Genomic DNA, 16,177 nt, shown 5'->3' with positions numbered 1-16,177 from the left:
GGGACTGGAGGCTTGACTTGGATCTCAGAGTTGAGCTCTGCATGAAATTGCCCGTAGTAGTGTGTAAACGGCAGGGCAGGTTCGCCGTCCAGACTTACCCCCCTGAGAAGTTGTTCTAGCTCCTCCTTCGCCTCCGGACTCCCGAATCGCATCATGAATTCCCCCACAAACTGTTCTACACTGTCCAGATTCCTACAGTGCTTATCCAGTTTGAGCTGCACCCATTGACGGGCCGGTCCAAAGAACCGGGACCACATGAATCGGAGCCAGTGCTTCTCCTCTGGCTTAGGGTCTGACAGGCTGGAGAAACAGAATTGACAATCTACCAGGAAATACTCTGGGGCACCGAAAAATCCGTCAAATGGATCAGGAAGCTCCATAATTGTCCATTGTGGGAAGTGGACTGAGTCCATAGCAGGGACGGTGGGCGTCGACTTCCGGGTTCTGCGTCTCCTCCGTTCTCCTGCTGCATCCATGTTTCGGCGGAAGATTCTGTCACGAATCGTGACAGAGGTACGAAGCAGAGATAAGGCGGATGCAAGTGCAGGATAACAGTTGTTTATTTAAAGAGACAGGCAGGCAGACAAATCCAAAACGTGATCCAAAACGTAATTCATAAACAGGCAAGAGGTCAGGCGATTGGCAAACAGGTATACACGGGGCTAGGCAGGAATCTAAGTCGATAACCAAAACAAGAAACAAACTATGACGATGAACTGGAAGCAGATATCCAGCGCGAACTGACTATGACTATGACTATGACTATGACACGAACTACACTAACGCTAACCATTCACTTATTATTACTTACTACTTATTAATCTTCCGCGTTGTGTGCTGGGAAGCGCGCGGTATATATGCGGACCTGATTAGCGTGTAAACTGCTATCAGCTGGGAGCAATACAGACCCACGTGAATTCCCAGCCAATGACGGAACAGGGAGGAGACATGACAAACATAAACAAAACACACGTGTCCCAATGTCACTACGGTCAACAGCGGAAAAGCAGGTGCTCGCGCATTTGCGCTTAGAGCACGCTGCTTCAAGGGGGAATCGTGACATCCGCCAAGGAGATACCATATCGCCCAAACTTTTCTCAGCCTGCCTAGAAGAAATCTTCAAAAAACTCGACTGGGAGGACAAAGGAATCAGGATCAATGGCTCCCACCTCTCCAACCTACGTGACATAATTCTATTCTCAGAAACCCCAGAAGAACTACAACAGCTACTACTAAACTTAAATGAAGCAAGCAAATCATCAGGGCTAAAAATTAATCTACAAAAAAACCCCAAGTTATGTTCAACAATAGGGTTCAACCAATACCAATTAAAATACAGGGAAAACTATTGGATCAAGTAAACAGGTACATATATCTAGGACAAAACATATCAATGGAACTGAATGGCCTTGACGAAGTCAACAGGAGGTCAAGATCAGGATGGCAAACTTTTGGCCGCCTCAATTTCATCTTCAAACACAACTTTCCTCTATGTCTCAAAAGAAAAGTGTTTGATCATTGTGTTCTCCCTGCTCTTACATATGCATGTGAAACCTGGACCTCAAATGCTAAAATAATTCAAAAACTAAAGGTCACCCAACGAAGCATGGAACGCCGCATGCTTAACATATCGCTATTAGACCACAAGACTAATGTGTGGGTGCGAAGTCAAACCAAAGTAATGGACATAATCAGAAGGGTGAAAACATTAAAGTGGAAGTGGGCAGGACACGTAGCAAGAATGAAAGACCAAAAATGGACGTCTGCAGTCCTAAATTGGACTCCACTGGAAGCCAAACGCCCAAGAAGACGACCTAAGGCCAGGTGGGCTGATGACATCAAATTTCGCTGGAATCAATTGGCAACAAAGGGCACAGGATCGTAGTTGGTGGCGGCATTCAACAGAGGCCTATGCCCTGCAGTGGGCCGAGAACGGCTGAAGACGAAAACGATATATAATGTATGTATGTATGTATGTATGTATATGTGTGACATTCTGGAATACAACCGAGCCGGATTTAAGAAAGCAGTCTCATGCAGATCTTTGCTCTAGAGCAGAGCATGGAATTCACGTGCTCTCTCTCTTATACACACATTCCTTTCCCGTCTCTCTCTCTCTCTCTCTCTCTCTCTCTCTCTCACATACAACTCTTTTGTCTGTCCCTATTTTAGAATTAGGTTCATAGAAAAGAATATACACCAATTAATTATGCATTTTAGAAAATGCTTGAACATGTTGCCTTGTGGTGGTTATTACTTCGATATTGCAAGAAGCCAAATTATTAACTAATTATTATTCTTAGCTAAAATTGAGGTTTTAATCATTTTGAGTCGTATAAAGGTTGGTCATTTTAATTTCTAATTAAAATTCTAAACTTAAAAAGTGGATTCAACTAATGAGACTGATAATTTTAAAAATTATTAGTTGTTTTTTTTTTTTTTTTTTTTTTTGGTATGTACCTTGAATTTCCAATGCTTACTGTATAAACAGAACAATTTCCCCTACAGCAGATTCAAGTACATTGTGTTTTAAATATACTCTATATAATGTATAAAAATACAGTGTATATATAACTATATGATCTGCTCAGATTCAGCCAAATGCTTAGATCATTAGATGCTGCTTCACAGTGTAGATGGATAATAACCTGAAGCATTCTTTGAAATCAATCCAATACATTTTAAGGCAAAGAAGTAGAATGTTCTGCAATGGCCAAGTCAATCACATGATCTGAATCCAATTTAGCATGCATTTTACTTGCTGAAGGCAAAATGACCCAAGAACAAGTAGGAACTATATACAGCTGCAGCTGATGAAACCCAGCATCTGGTGATATCTATGGGTTCCAGACAGTCACCGACTGCTACAGATATGCAACCAAGTACCAAAAATGAAAGTTTAACTTATGATTGTTAGTATACACTATAACATCTATGTTATATACACTAACATAGATGTTCTAGAATTATACAGTTTTTTGGCAAACTAAAGGGTCTTCATGTTTTTGAGACTTAACAATGGGCTATGTCTTGTGTTAAATCATCTCTATTAACTCTCTCTATTAATATCTGTATTAAACCTCTCTTGTTTGTTGACTTTGACACAGATACAGAACTGCTAGAAAATTTGTGAACCCTTTACAATTGCCTGTATTTCTGCATAAATTTGACCTGAAATGTGATCAGACCTTCATCTATGTTCTAAAACTATATACAGAAAAGCCAATTAAAGAAAAGATACAAACACACACACACACACACACACACACACACACACACACGTAATGTATGCAGATGTGTGTGTGTGTATGCGCTTTCATGGATATCAAACAGTTGCAAACATAATACATGTTTATTAAAAAAAATCTCTCCTATGAATTGATATGAGAAAAATATGTTTTAAGTATATTCCCATTGATATTTTTTTTTTTTTAAAAGTTTGTACATCTGGCAGACAAGGAACAGGAAATTGTTCAATCATGACTTCCTGTTTCACAGGGGTATAAATATGAGGTAACACATAGGCCAAATTCCCTTAATCACTAAATAACAATGGGCAAGTCCAAGGAATATAGCTGCAATGTGTGGCAAAAGATTGTTCCAAAAAAAATTGGGAAGTGGCTATAAGAAAATAGCAAAAGCATTGAAAAATGCGAATTTCCATGATCAGGGCAATAATTAAGTAGTTCTAGTCAACTGAAAATGTTATGAATCAACCTGGAAGAGGATATGTGTCTGTATTGTCTCAATGCATTGTGAAGAGGATAATTAGAGTTGCCAAAAAATCCAAGGGTTGAAGCTGAGGAATTGCAGAATTTAGTTGCGTCTTGGGGTCAGAAAGTCATATTTTGAAGGACTTTTTTTTTGCCTCTGATACTGTTTTCTGATCTCTCAACCCTAGACTGTTATTCAGACTGAATATTGATTTATGTTTTGGTTTTGTCTGCCTTCCTAATAAATTGCCCTTTTATCTGCACTAATATCCAGCTCCAAGTCTGTATCATAACAAATTACTTCAGCAGGAGGATACAGCATGCAGCAGGAGAATTCCGACAAACCATTATGGTGCATGGACAGCTACTGGGAGAGCAGCAGCAGTGTCTGGAAGAATTGGACATCAATCTTCATCTCCTGTCTCAAACTATCACTGCCAGAACTGCGCCTGGTGTTCCAGCTCCTGAAACTCCCGGTTCCACCTTCCGAGCACCTGTGCCAATACTGGAGAAATTTCCCGGCAAGTCAATCCATCATTATGTAAGGGATTTCTTTTGCAATGTTCCTTATATTTCGTCTGTCATGGAGGTATGTCTGTCACTGAAAGAATTGCATGCTTCATGAACTTGCTCATGGACAAAACGTTAAAGTGGGCTACTGCTGTATGGTAGCTTGGAGGCGAGCCGACAGCTTCCTATACTCAGTTCACCACTATGTTTCGCCGAGCTTTCAACCACTCGCCTGAGAACAAGGAGGTGGGTGAGCACCTTCTCACACTACGCCAAGGTAGTTTCCGAGTTTGCTCTAGAATTTCACACCATTGCAGTTGGGAGTGGATGGAACGATGCTGCCCTTAAAGCCGTGTATAACCAGTGTCTTACCACTCATGCATTTACCATGCTAGTTATTGGGCGGCTCTGGCTCAGGTGGTAGAGCGGGTTGTCTACTAATCGTAGGGTTGGTGGTGCTGGCCCAAATTTAGCCTATTACCCAAAGACACTTAAAATTCAACATAGAAGCAAATACTCACATCTGTGAACCCAGTTGGAGATAGAAAAAAGACACCAGCCGTGAGTGAGAAGAAGCAAGGGTCCAGATTTATTGGTTCCGTTCCGCCACACGAGATTTGATTCCCAGCCCACATGACTCCACATGCCGAAGTGTTGTTGAGCAAGACACTGAAGCCCAAGTTGCTCCCGATGGCAAGTTAGCGCCTTGCATGGCAACTCTGCTACCATTGGTGTGTGAGTGTGTGTGTGAATGGGTGAATGAGACACAGTGTAAAGCGCTTTGGATAAAAGCGCTATATAAGTGCGCCATTTACCATTTAATTATAGAACACTCATATACTCCCCTTGTATTCACAATACTATTTGACTCCGGGGTGGCGGGCAGCTTCGTAGACAAGGAGACTGTTCGTCAGCTTGGCCTCCCCATGGAACCACTGCCCATCAGGATCCAAGCCATCGATGGAGGACCCATCGGAGAGGGCCTGATCACCCACCGCACTAAACTGTTACATCTCCAAGTCAACGCCTTCCATTATGAGTACATCCAGCAGTGGTGTTGGATGTTGTAGGTGATGGTGTTGTAGGTGAACACCAGCCAGTCTTCACCTAACCCCCGAGTATCAGGACCTCAGAGAGGTCTTCAGCATGATAAAGGCCAGTGGCCTCCCTCCATATCGACCTACTTTCTGGCATGACTCCACCCCATGGTCAGATTTACCCCTTATCAGTTGTGGAACAGAAAGCTATGCATTGACTATCAGGGGTTCAACCAGTTTTGGGTGAAGTACCCATATCCCCTCCCAATAGTTCCCTCAGCCCTGAAACAGATGAGAACGGCCAAATACTTCACCAATTTGGACCTCTGCAATGCATATGATCTGGTACGGATATGGGAGGGACGAGCGCTTCAGTACTGCCACCGGCCACTATGCATATCTTGTCAAGCCATATGTGCTTTCTAGCACCCCCTCAGCCTTCCAGTGTCTAATAAAAGGTGCTGAGAGACATGCTGGGACAATTTGTGATTGCATACATTGATGTCATTCTTGTTTATTTCCCTACATACGAGACCTATGTTAACTACATCAGCTGTACGTAAAGGGGGAGAAGTGTGAGTTCCAGCAGTGCACCATCTCTTTTCTGGGCTACGTTATCAGTCCCGAAGGGGCATCTATGGATGAGACCAAGGTAGCGGCAGTAGTGCAGTGGCCCACTCTGTCAAGGAGTTTCAACGTTTCCTTTGCTTTGCCAATTTCTATCAGTGCTTCATTCGGGGCTTCAGTACCATTGCTCTCCTGCTCATGTCCCTCCTACAAGTAGGCCTCAGAAGTGTGAATTGGAATCCTGATGCTGAACGAGCCTTGTCCCAGTTGAAAGCAGCCTTCACCACAGCCCCCATCCTCAAGCACCCTGATCCCTCTTGACCCTTTACAGTCAAGGTGGATGCCTCAGAGACCAGAGTGGGGGCCATCCTATCTCAGCATTTCAGGGAGAGACCCAAGCTCCATCCAGTAGCATTCTTCTCCAAGAAACCACAGCCAAATGGAACTACAATGTGGGTGATTGTGAGCTACTGGCCATTAAATTGGCGTTGGAGGGGCAGAATACCTATTTAGTGTATTTATGGACCATAAGAACCTGGAGTACCTATGCACGGCCAAGTGTCTGAATCCCAGACAAGCCCACTGGTCATTGTTCTTTGCAAAGTTCAATTTTACCCTCTCCTACAGACCAGGTTCTACGAATGTCAAAGCTGATGCGCTGTCTCTCATGTACTCTGCCAATCCCCAATGAAGTCAGATGGAGCTGATCCTACCCCCTTCATGTATTGTGGGGGCCATCCAGTGGCAGTTGGACCACATCCTGGCCCGAGTTCCTCGCCACCAAGTACCTACTGCTTGTCTTCTGAACAAACTCTATGTCCCGCGCTCATTACGTACCCAGCTTGTCACATGGGCTCACACTTCCACTGGCATGGGCCACCCAGGGATTCAGCACACCTACCACTTACTGAGGGTCAGGTACTGGTGGCCACACATGTTCAGAGATATACATCAAACAGTGTCCTCATGCACCATATGTGTCTAGGCCAAAGTTCCCAGAACCCTGCTAGCAGGTAAACTAATGTTGTTGCCCACACCCCAGTGCTCCTGGTCACACATAGCACTGGACTTCATCACAGACCTAACTAGCTCCTCTGGTAACATCTTGGTAGTCATAGACTGGTTTTCCATGTCAATGCGCCTCACAGTTGACTCCCTTTCACTGCGCACTGGGTTATCGGCCACCCCTGTTTCCAGGGAACACCACTCCCACCGACTCGCCTGTGGTGGCTGAATGGTTCCATCATAGCAAGCAGGTGTGGGCAAACACACAAAGATTGCAACGAGTGGCTCAAGCCTCCTTCCTCTGTTAGGTTAAAATGCAACACAGACTCCATTTCCCAGCATACACCGTGGCCTACAAACACAGCCACACTCATTCACTGCCACAACACATTCACACTCCCACGCTCACAGTCACCGGACATTTAATGACAAACACCTGTTCTAAATTACACACTCATGACTGTGCACTATATAAACCTCCTTTTGTCTCAGTCTTACCGTGAAGTAATAGCTCAGTTTCCTTTGTGTTCTGTCATTACCAAGCTGTTAATTTTTTTCTTTGTGCCCTATATTTGATCTTTGCCTTTGCCCATGTTTTGGATTATTGTTTTGCCTTTGATACTGTGTTTGCTGATTGCTCGACCCTGGACTGTAATTCACGCTGTATTTTGCCTAATGTTTTGGATTTGTCTGCCTTCCTAATAAACTTCCATTTTACTTGCATTTGCATCCTGCATTTATCCATCATGCATTTAAATGCATTTGAATTTGTATCATGACATAGGAGCAGACTCAGAGCTATTATCTTGACAAAGGGCCATAGTACAAAGTATTGACTAAAAGTGTGCCAATAGTTGTTGCACACCTATATTTAACAAATATTTTTTATGATAAACCTGAGTTTTTGTTTGTAATTGTTTGATATCCATGAGAGCAAAGTATTTTTGTGAATTCTTTAAACAAAAGGTTAAATAATAGACAATTTTTCACAGCCTTTTTTGCTCATATTTACCAAGGGTGCCAATATTAGTGGAGGGCACTGTGTGTGTTTCTGATTATAAAACTGGTGGCTTCCTTGGATGAACTGCTCTTTTTAGGTCCTTTCACAATATTTCTATTAAGTTAAGGGCTGGACTTTGACTCGGTCATTCCAAAATGTTACATTTCTTATGCTTTTACAATTTCTTTGTAGACTTACAGTATCTCACAAAAGTTAGTACACCCCTCACATTTTTGTAAATATTTGATTATATCTTTTCATGTGACAACACTGAAGAAATGACACTTTGCTACAATCTAAAGTAGTGAGTGTACAGCTTGTATAACAGTGTACATTTGCTGTCCCCTCAAAATAAGTCAACACACATCCACTAATGTCTAAACCGCTGGCAACAAAAGTGAGTACACCCCTAAATGAAAATGTCCAAATTGGGCCCAAAGTGTCAATATTTTGTGTGGCCACCATTATTTTCCAGCACTGCCTTAACCCTCTTGGGCATGGAGTTCACCAGGGCTTCACAGGTTGCCACTGGAGTCCTCTTCCACTCCTCCATGATGACACCACGTAGCAGGTGGATATTAGAGACCTTGTGCTCCTCCACCTTCCATTTAACGATGCCCCACAGATGCTCAATAGGGTTTAGGTCTGGAGACATGCTTGGCCTGGAGATATCACCTACACTCTCAGCTTCTTTTGCAAGGCAGTGGTCGTCTTGGAGGTGTGTTTGGGGTCGTTATCATGCTGGAATACTGCATACTGTTCATGCTCTGCTTCAGTATGTCACAGTACATGTTGGCATTCATGGTTCCCTCAATGAACTGTAGCTCCCCAGTGCCAGCAGCACTCATGCAGCCCCAGACCACGACACTCCCACCACCATGATTGACTGTAGGCAAGACACACTTGTCTTTGTACTCCTCACGTGGTTGCCGCCACACACGCTTGACACCATCTGAACCAAATAAGTTTATCTTGGTCTCATCAGACCACAGGACATGGTTCCAGTAATCCATGTCCTTAGTCTGCTTGTCTTCATGAAACTGTTTGCGGGCTTTCTTGTGCATCATCTTTAGACGAGGCTTCCTTCTGGGATGACAGCCATGCAGACCAATTTGATGCAGTGTGCGGCGTATGGTCTGAGCACTGACAGGCTGACCCCCCCACCCCTTCAACCTCTGCAGCAATGCTGGCAGCACTCATACATCTATTTCCCAAAGACAACCTCTGGATATGACGCTGAGCACGTGCACTCAACTACTTTGGTCGACCATTGCGAGGCCTGTTCTGAGTGGAACCTGTCCTGTTAAACCACTGTATGGTCTTGGCTACCATGCTGCAGCTCAGTGTCAGGGTCTTGGCAATCTTCTTATAGCCTAGCCCATCTTATGTAGAGCAACAGTTATTTTTTTCAGATCTTCACAGAGTTCTTTGCCATGAGGTGCCATGTTGAACTTCCAGTGACCAGTATGAGGGAGTGTGAGAGCAATGACACCAAATTTAGCACACCTGCTCCCCATTCACACCTGAGACTTTGTAACACTAACAAGTAACATGACACCGGGGAGGGGAAATGGCTAATTGGGCCCAATTTGGACATTTTCACTTAGGGGTGTACTCACTTTTGTTGCCAGCAGTTTAGACATTAATGGCTGTGTGTTGAGTTATTTTGAGGGGACAGCACTGTTACACAAGCTGTACACTCACTACTTTACATTGTAGCAAAATGTCATTTCTTCAGTGTTATCACATGAAAAGATATAGTCAAATATTTACAAAAATCTTAGGGGTGTACTCACTTTTGTGAGATAGTGTATTTGTGTGCTTGGGGTTGTTGTCCCACTTACGATTAAGCTTCAGTTCATGGACAGATACCCTGACATTCTTCTGTAAAACTTGCTTTCTGAGGTCTTCAGCAATCTCCTTTGATCAAGGCATGGCACACTACCATGAACCTGTTTGGTGAAGACCAGACTTTGATAATGAAGACCCAATCTTATGTTCTTGAAACATGGGAGGGCCAGCTAAACTCGTGCCTCATTGCCATGCCCTTGATTGAAACACCTAACTTCAATTACCCATATGAATTAACTCATAATCCTCGAGGTTCACAGTTTTCCCAGCAAAGAAATGGAAAAAATTGTGGCATTTGTTTAGATGGATTGTCTTTATCTAGTTTTAGGATGTGGATGAAGATCTGATCACATTTCAGAACAAATTTATTCAGAAATACAGAAAATTGTAAAGGCTTCACAAACTTCATAGCAGAACTGTATGTGTACCACCTGGAGGGTGTTCTTGATCTGTTCAACTGTTGTGAAGGGGTTTTTCTTAAACAGGGACAGAATTCTTCTCTTGTTTTCTGAGGTCTTTTGGATCTTTGAGGTTCCTGAGCTCATCAGTGCATTCTTTCTTTTTAAGAAAGTACCAAATAGGTGATTTGGCTTTTGGTTTTTCAGGCAAATGCCACAATTAAATCAACTATAAACCTTTTATCTGCTTACTTGCTAGCAAAATAATAAGGGAATAACACATCTGGTCATGGAGCTGTTGAGCAGCCAATTGACCAATTATTTTTGGTCCCTTAAAAAGGGTTGGGGACCACCTTTAAAACTGATGAAATTCCTACACCATTCACCCGATTTGGATTTAAATACCCTCAAATTAAAGTTGAGTACTTTTAGTTTATATTCATTACTGAATTTCAGCTCCAATATACTCTGGTATACAGCTAATAAAACAAAAATGTTGTCATTCCCGCAATCCAGCATTCCTATCTGCCCCACTGTAGCACCAGTTTTCATCATTAATAATAACTATCTAATGCAAACCCTTCATATTAATATTCTCATCTTTTACGAATCATGTGGCAGGAGTGCAATGCATAAAATTATGCAGATATAGGTCAAGAGCTCCACTTAATGTTCACCATCTGGTACCAACAATCATGCTATGGCTAAAGTCATAGAGAGAACTTTTTACCCCATTCTAATGTTCTAATGTTTGATGTGAACATTAACTGAAACCTTTAACCTATATCTGCATGATTTTATGCATTGTGCTGCTGCCACATGATTGGGTAATTGGATAACTGCATAACGTATCAGGTTTACAGGTGTTAAAGTGACCAGTGAGTGTTTCTTGGTTTTATATAAATAATGTAATGCATGCATAACGGACTATCCACAACCAATGGAGAAAAAGCACAAGTAAAAAAATAATAATAATACTAATAAAAAATCCTGGATTAGACTTTCTAAACCACCTAATCACTTCCATTTCTGCTTCTGTTCAAGCACTCGGAAGAAGAACCGGTAAGTGTGTGTGTGTGTGTGTGTGTGTGTGTGTGTGTGTGTGTGATTTCTTGGTTGGCAATTTTGCATAATTGATGTGATGTGCATATGAAACATGATTTAAAAAACTGTCTTGGTTAATCAGAGCAGAGATTATATACTATAGCCTAACTTTTTTTTCACTCTAAAATACTACTTTACAGAAGTCTTATACTACATGGTGCATTAGATAATAAAAAGTGCATTGTGTTATTCACTTCTAAGGGAGGACTTTGTTTAACTGGTTGCTGTGGGGGTTAGTTCAGGAAGGAGAGTGTTCACTTGTTATCTATGTCAGCTCTATTGTTTTCAAAGAAATGACTCATTGTAACTTACTCAGTGAGAGGATATGATGATGGAAAATTATGAGCAGGTCTAGCATGCGCACTTCTTGTATGCTCAATATTCTTTGAGTGTATTCTGCACATAACCTTTACGGAGTGGGGAGAGAATAAAAAAAAGGCAATTATGTTTTAATATTATTTTTGTCCAACCATAAACCACAGAGGTTTAGTACATTTTCTTTTTTTACTGTCTATAAAAAGAGCAAGGATTCTGGTATTAGTGAATCTGTATAGTACCTATCATTCCCAATAATGTGTCCTCCTCTTTCTCTCTGCAGTTTAACTTTGGGGATGTAGCAGTCCACCAGGCCATCCACACCATTGAATACTGTCTTGGTTGTATTTCTAACACTGCCTCCTACTTGCGTCTCTGGGCCCTTAGCCTGGCGCATGCACGTGAGTACTCACACAAACATGCACACACGCCTCATAAATGCAAGCATATATACAGGTATTCCTCTCTCTCTCTCTCTCTCTCTCTCTCTCTCTCTCTCTCTCTCTCTCTCTCTCAGAACTGTCGGAGGTGCTATGGGGAATGGTGATGCACATGGGCCTGGCCTCCACGAGTGGTGGTGGATTCTTTGGCTTGTCTATTATTTTCCCAGCCTTTGCCACACTTACAGTGTGTATTCTACTTGTCATGGAGGGCCTGTCTGCATTCCTACATGCTCTGCGACTGCACTGGTATTTCTGACATTCCAAAACATAAGCACATAACCTTATGAATACATACTGCACATTAGGGTGTAGGGTTAATGCTAAAAACTGGGAAAACTGGTATAGTGTTCATTATTTTGCAGTCTAAAGCAGAATTAATTCCAAGATACTGCACAGAGTCTTCAGTTACAACCCCAATTTAAAAAAAAAAGTTGGGACGCTGTGTAAAATGTAAATAAAAACAGAATGAAATGATTTGCAAATCTCAGAAACCCATGTTATTCACAATAGAACATAGAAAACATATCAAATGTTTAAACTGAGAAAATGTACCATTTTAAGAAAAAAGTTCATTTTGAATTTGATTGCAGCAACATGTCTCAAATGTTGGGATGGGGCAATAAAAGGCTGGAAAAGTAAGTGTTAATAAAAATAAACAGATGGAGGTTAATTGGCAACAGGTCAGTAATATGATTGGGTATTATAAGAGTATCTTGGAGAGGAAGAGTCATTCAGAAGTAAAGATGGGCAGAGATTCACCAATCTGCTAAAAAAAAAACTGTGTCTAAAATTTATGGAACAATTTCAGAATAATGTTCCTCAATTTCAAATTGCAAAGACTATGAATATCATCATTTACAGTAAATCTCATTAAAAGATTCTGAGAATCTGGAGAAATCTCTGTGCTTAAGGGACAAGGGGGAAAATCAATGTTGCATGCCCATGATCTTTGGGCCCATCACGTGGCCCTGCATTAAAAGCAGGCATGATTCTGTAATGGAAATCACTGCATGGGCTCAGAAACACTTCCATAACTCATTGTCTGTGAACACAGTTTGCAATGCCATCCACAAATGCTGGTTAAAGCTCTATTATGCAAAGAAGAAGCCATATGTGAATATGATCCTGAAACAGCGTGACCAAAGCTCATTTAAAATGGACTGAGGCAAAGTGGAAAACTGTTCTGTGGTCAGATGAATCAAAATTTTAAATTCTTTTTGGAAACCATGGATGCCAAGTCCTCTAAAGTAAAGAAGACTAAAGAGGAGAGGGAGCATCTGGCTTTTTGTTAGCGCTCAGTTCAAAAGCCTGCATCTCTGATGGTATGGGGTGCATTAGTGCCTATGAAATGGGCAGCTTGCACATCTAGAAAGGCACCATCAATGCTGAAAGGTATATTCAGGTTTTAGAGCAACAAATGCTTCCATCCAGATTCCATCCCATCTTTACTTCTGAGAGACTTGGCCTCTTGAAGATACTCCTTTTATACCAAATCATGTTACTGACCTGTGGCCAATTAACCTAATTAGTTGCAAAATGTTCCTCCAGCTGTTTACTTTTAGGGACAACAGCCATGCAGACCAATTTGATGCAGTGTGTGGCATATGGTCTGAGCACTGACAGGCTGACCCCCCACCCCTTCAACTTCTGCAGCAATGCTGGCAGCACTTATAAGTCTATTTCCCAAAGATAACCTATGGATATGACACTGAGCACGTGCACTCAACATCTTTGGTCGACCATGGCGAGGCCTGTTCTGAGTGTATGGTCTTGGCTATCGTGCTGCAGCTCAGTGTCAGGGTCTTGGCAATATTCTTATGGCCTAGGCCATCTTTATGTAGAGCAACAATTCTTTTTTTCAGATCCTCAGAGAGTTCTTTGCCATGAGGTGTCATGTTGAAATTCCAGTGACCAGTATGAGGGAGTGTGAGAGCGATGACACCAAATTTAACACACCTGCTCCCCATTCACACCTGAGACCTTGTAACACTAACAAGTCACGTGACACCAGGGAGGGAAAATGGCTAATTGGGCCCAATTTGGACATTTTCACTTAGGGGTGTACTCACTTTTGTTACCAGCGGTTTAGACATTAATGGCTGTGTGTTGAGTTATTTTGGGGGGACAGCAAATTTACACTGTTACACAAGCTGTACACTCACTACTTTACATTGTAGCACAGTGTCATTTCTTCAGTGTTGTCACATGAAAAGATATAATCAAATATTTACAAAAATGTGAGGGGTGTATATATATATGTATATATATACATACATACACACACACACACACACACACACACACACACATATATATATATATATATATATATATATATATATATATATATATATATATATATATATATAATTAATAATAATAATAAAGATTCCTTTTCAATACTTACTCTTTCCAAAATATCTAGTCCTGTGTTATGATAATCTGTAGGTGCTCCTCTGATATATTTCATAATATATGTATAAAAAGTATATTTTGTGTGTGTGTGTGTGTGTGTGTAATCTCCAAAAATGGCTAATGATAGACTGCTCTTCTTTATAAGGACAGCATACTGAGACCACACAGAGCACTACATGCCCCTTTTTAAAATGGCTTTGCCAGAATGAGGCAAATATTCGTAGCTACTGTGTTCATAAACATTTAGCTTAGATTACTTGTTTAATTGGGCATAATGTGTGTGGGGTTTTTTTTTCCTTCCCCTTTTTCCTCAGAATAAATTTGTCATGAAAACTAAGGTATTTTGAATCATTCGAGTTTTGTAACACCTGTTTGTCCTCATTCAGGGTGGAATTCCAGAACAAGTTCTACACAGGTCAAGGCTTCAAGTTTGTGCCCTTCTCATTTGACAGCATCCTGGAGGGCCGCTTCGAAGAGTAAAACCACTGTTCACACTCCCGACAGACTGCAAGCCTTCATAGCATTCCCTTTTGCATGGATCTCATCCTTATATTCCTATATCAAGAGAGCTTTTCTTGTGAATTGTGTGTAAGCTGTAACCTTCGATTTTCCAAATGGCCACTAGAAAACTATTGTGTTGGGTATTTTATGTCATGTTCTTAGCAGATTTACATTAATTGTTTCTGGAAACATCAGTGTTCAGTGTTTATCTCAGACCCTTGAGTAAAATATGTGCGATGTGTGATATTATTAAGCACAGTGACAGCAGAAGATCTAATGTTGCTAATATTATGAACTACAATATTTTGACATCATATCTTGGGGCCATAATCAGACTCAGTGGTTTAAGTGCAAAAGTTAAGAGACAAGTGCTGCAACAGCTTTAAATCGATTTTCTGGGCTCCCTCTTCAGAATATTAAAATCATCTGCATGTAGTTCACACCTCTGAGCCAAATATTTCTTGAGTAGTGGTGTCCAAGACAAGACAGGGTTTTTCCAGTAGTGTCCTGACCACCACAATTAAATGCAAGCACTCGCAAGAAATCATGGTGTGTGTGTGTGTGTGGCGGAGGGGGAGGGGGGGTGGGGGGGTTATAGGCAATTTTAAGATGTATTTAGTTAACTATTTTGAGTTGCCAAATTAAAAAATAATGCCCTTTGTTTAGTTAATGCAATCTCGTGTAAAGAAAATGTGCCCACGATTAAGAATATGCTGAGCAGCCATCTGCTATGCTCATGGGACACTTTACATACGTGTTCATAATTTTATCTATAAAATCTTTGGTCCTGTATCTGCTTAAGATGGATTTCCTCCAATGTCCGTGAGGGGGAAAAAATACACTTTTGTGACTTTAAAAAGGGACAACTCAATTATTATGTTAATAGTATAATATTTATGTATTTCACATTAGCCTTAAATGAGAGTATTTACAGCCAAACATAAATTTCAGCATAACACATTGTTCTTACATCAAACTGTCAGACAGTGGTGCTGGATTTAATACTGCTCCGTGCTCGAGATCACAATAGAAATTGGCTTAAATCCAATGACAAAATCACACATAACTGAGACACATCTCACATTTTGCCAAGCTTCACCCTACAGGTGCAAATACCACACAACTGTCTGCATAGTGATGTGCAAAATGTTCTGTATTAAATCCTCCCTACATGTACATAACTCTGAATACTGCGCTTGGTGAATAATCTAGTGAAAAATATCAGCATGTTAGTTGAATAAGTGTGTGATTCCTAAATAAATGTATATAACAATATAATAAAATTAATTTAAAGGTAGTAAATATAAGAATTAAACAG

The 16,177-nt window shown here is 41.2% G+C and overlaps 1 protein-coding gene across 9 annotated transcripts in view; it reads left to right on the top strand.

Moving 5' to 3' along the window:
- atp6v0a1b (ATPase H+ transporting V0 subunit a1b) overlaps nt 1-15,436 on the top strand; it is a 102,857-nt gene extending 87,421 nt beyond the window's left edge. For 5 of the 9 annotated variants that reach the window (XM_017453787.3, XM_017453784.3, XM_053674857.1 and 2 more), the window contains 4 exons: nt 11,126-11,143; nt 11,784-11,901; nt 12,018-12,189; nt 14,745-15,436. In XM_017453787.3, coding sequence (XP_017309276.1) covers nt 11,126-11,143; nt 11,784-11,901; nt 12,018-12,189; nt 14,745-14,838 — 402 coding nt within the window. In that variant the 3' untranslated portion in view covers nt 14,839-15,436. Of the gene's footprint in view, nt 1-4,019; nt 4,307-11,125; nt 11,144-11,783; nt 11,902-12,017; nt 12,190-14,744 lie in introns of those variants that run through there. The other 4 variants (XM_017453790.3, XM_017453788.3, XM_017453785.3 and 1 more) reach the window with 2 other exon arrangements.
- The last annotated feature ends 741 nt before the right edge of the window (nt 15,437-16,177 follow it).

This window comes from Ictalurus punctatus, chromosome 23 (assembly GCF_001660625.3).
Source record: "Ictalurus punctatus breed USDA103 chromosome 23, Coco_2.0, whole genome shotgun sequence".
Lineage (NCBI taxonomy): Eukaryota > Metazoa > Chordata > Actinopteri > Siluriformes > Ictaluridae > Ictalurus > Ictalurus punctatus.
The sequence above is the reverse complement of the archived record's forward strand: the minus strand, read 5'-3'. Positions and strand labels throughout refer to the sequence as shown.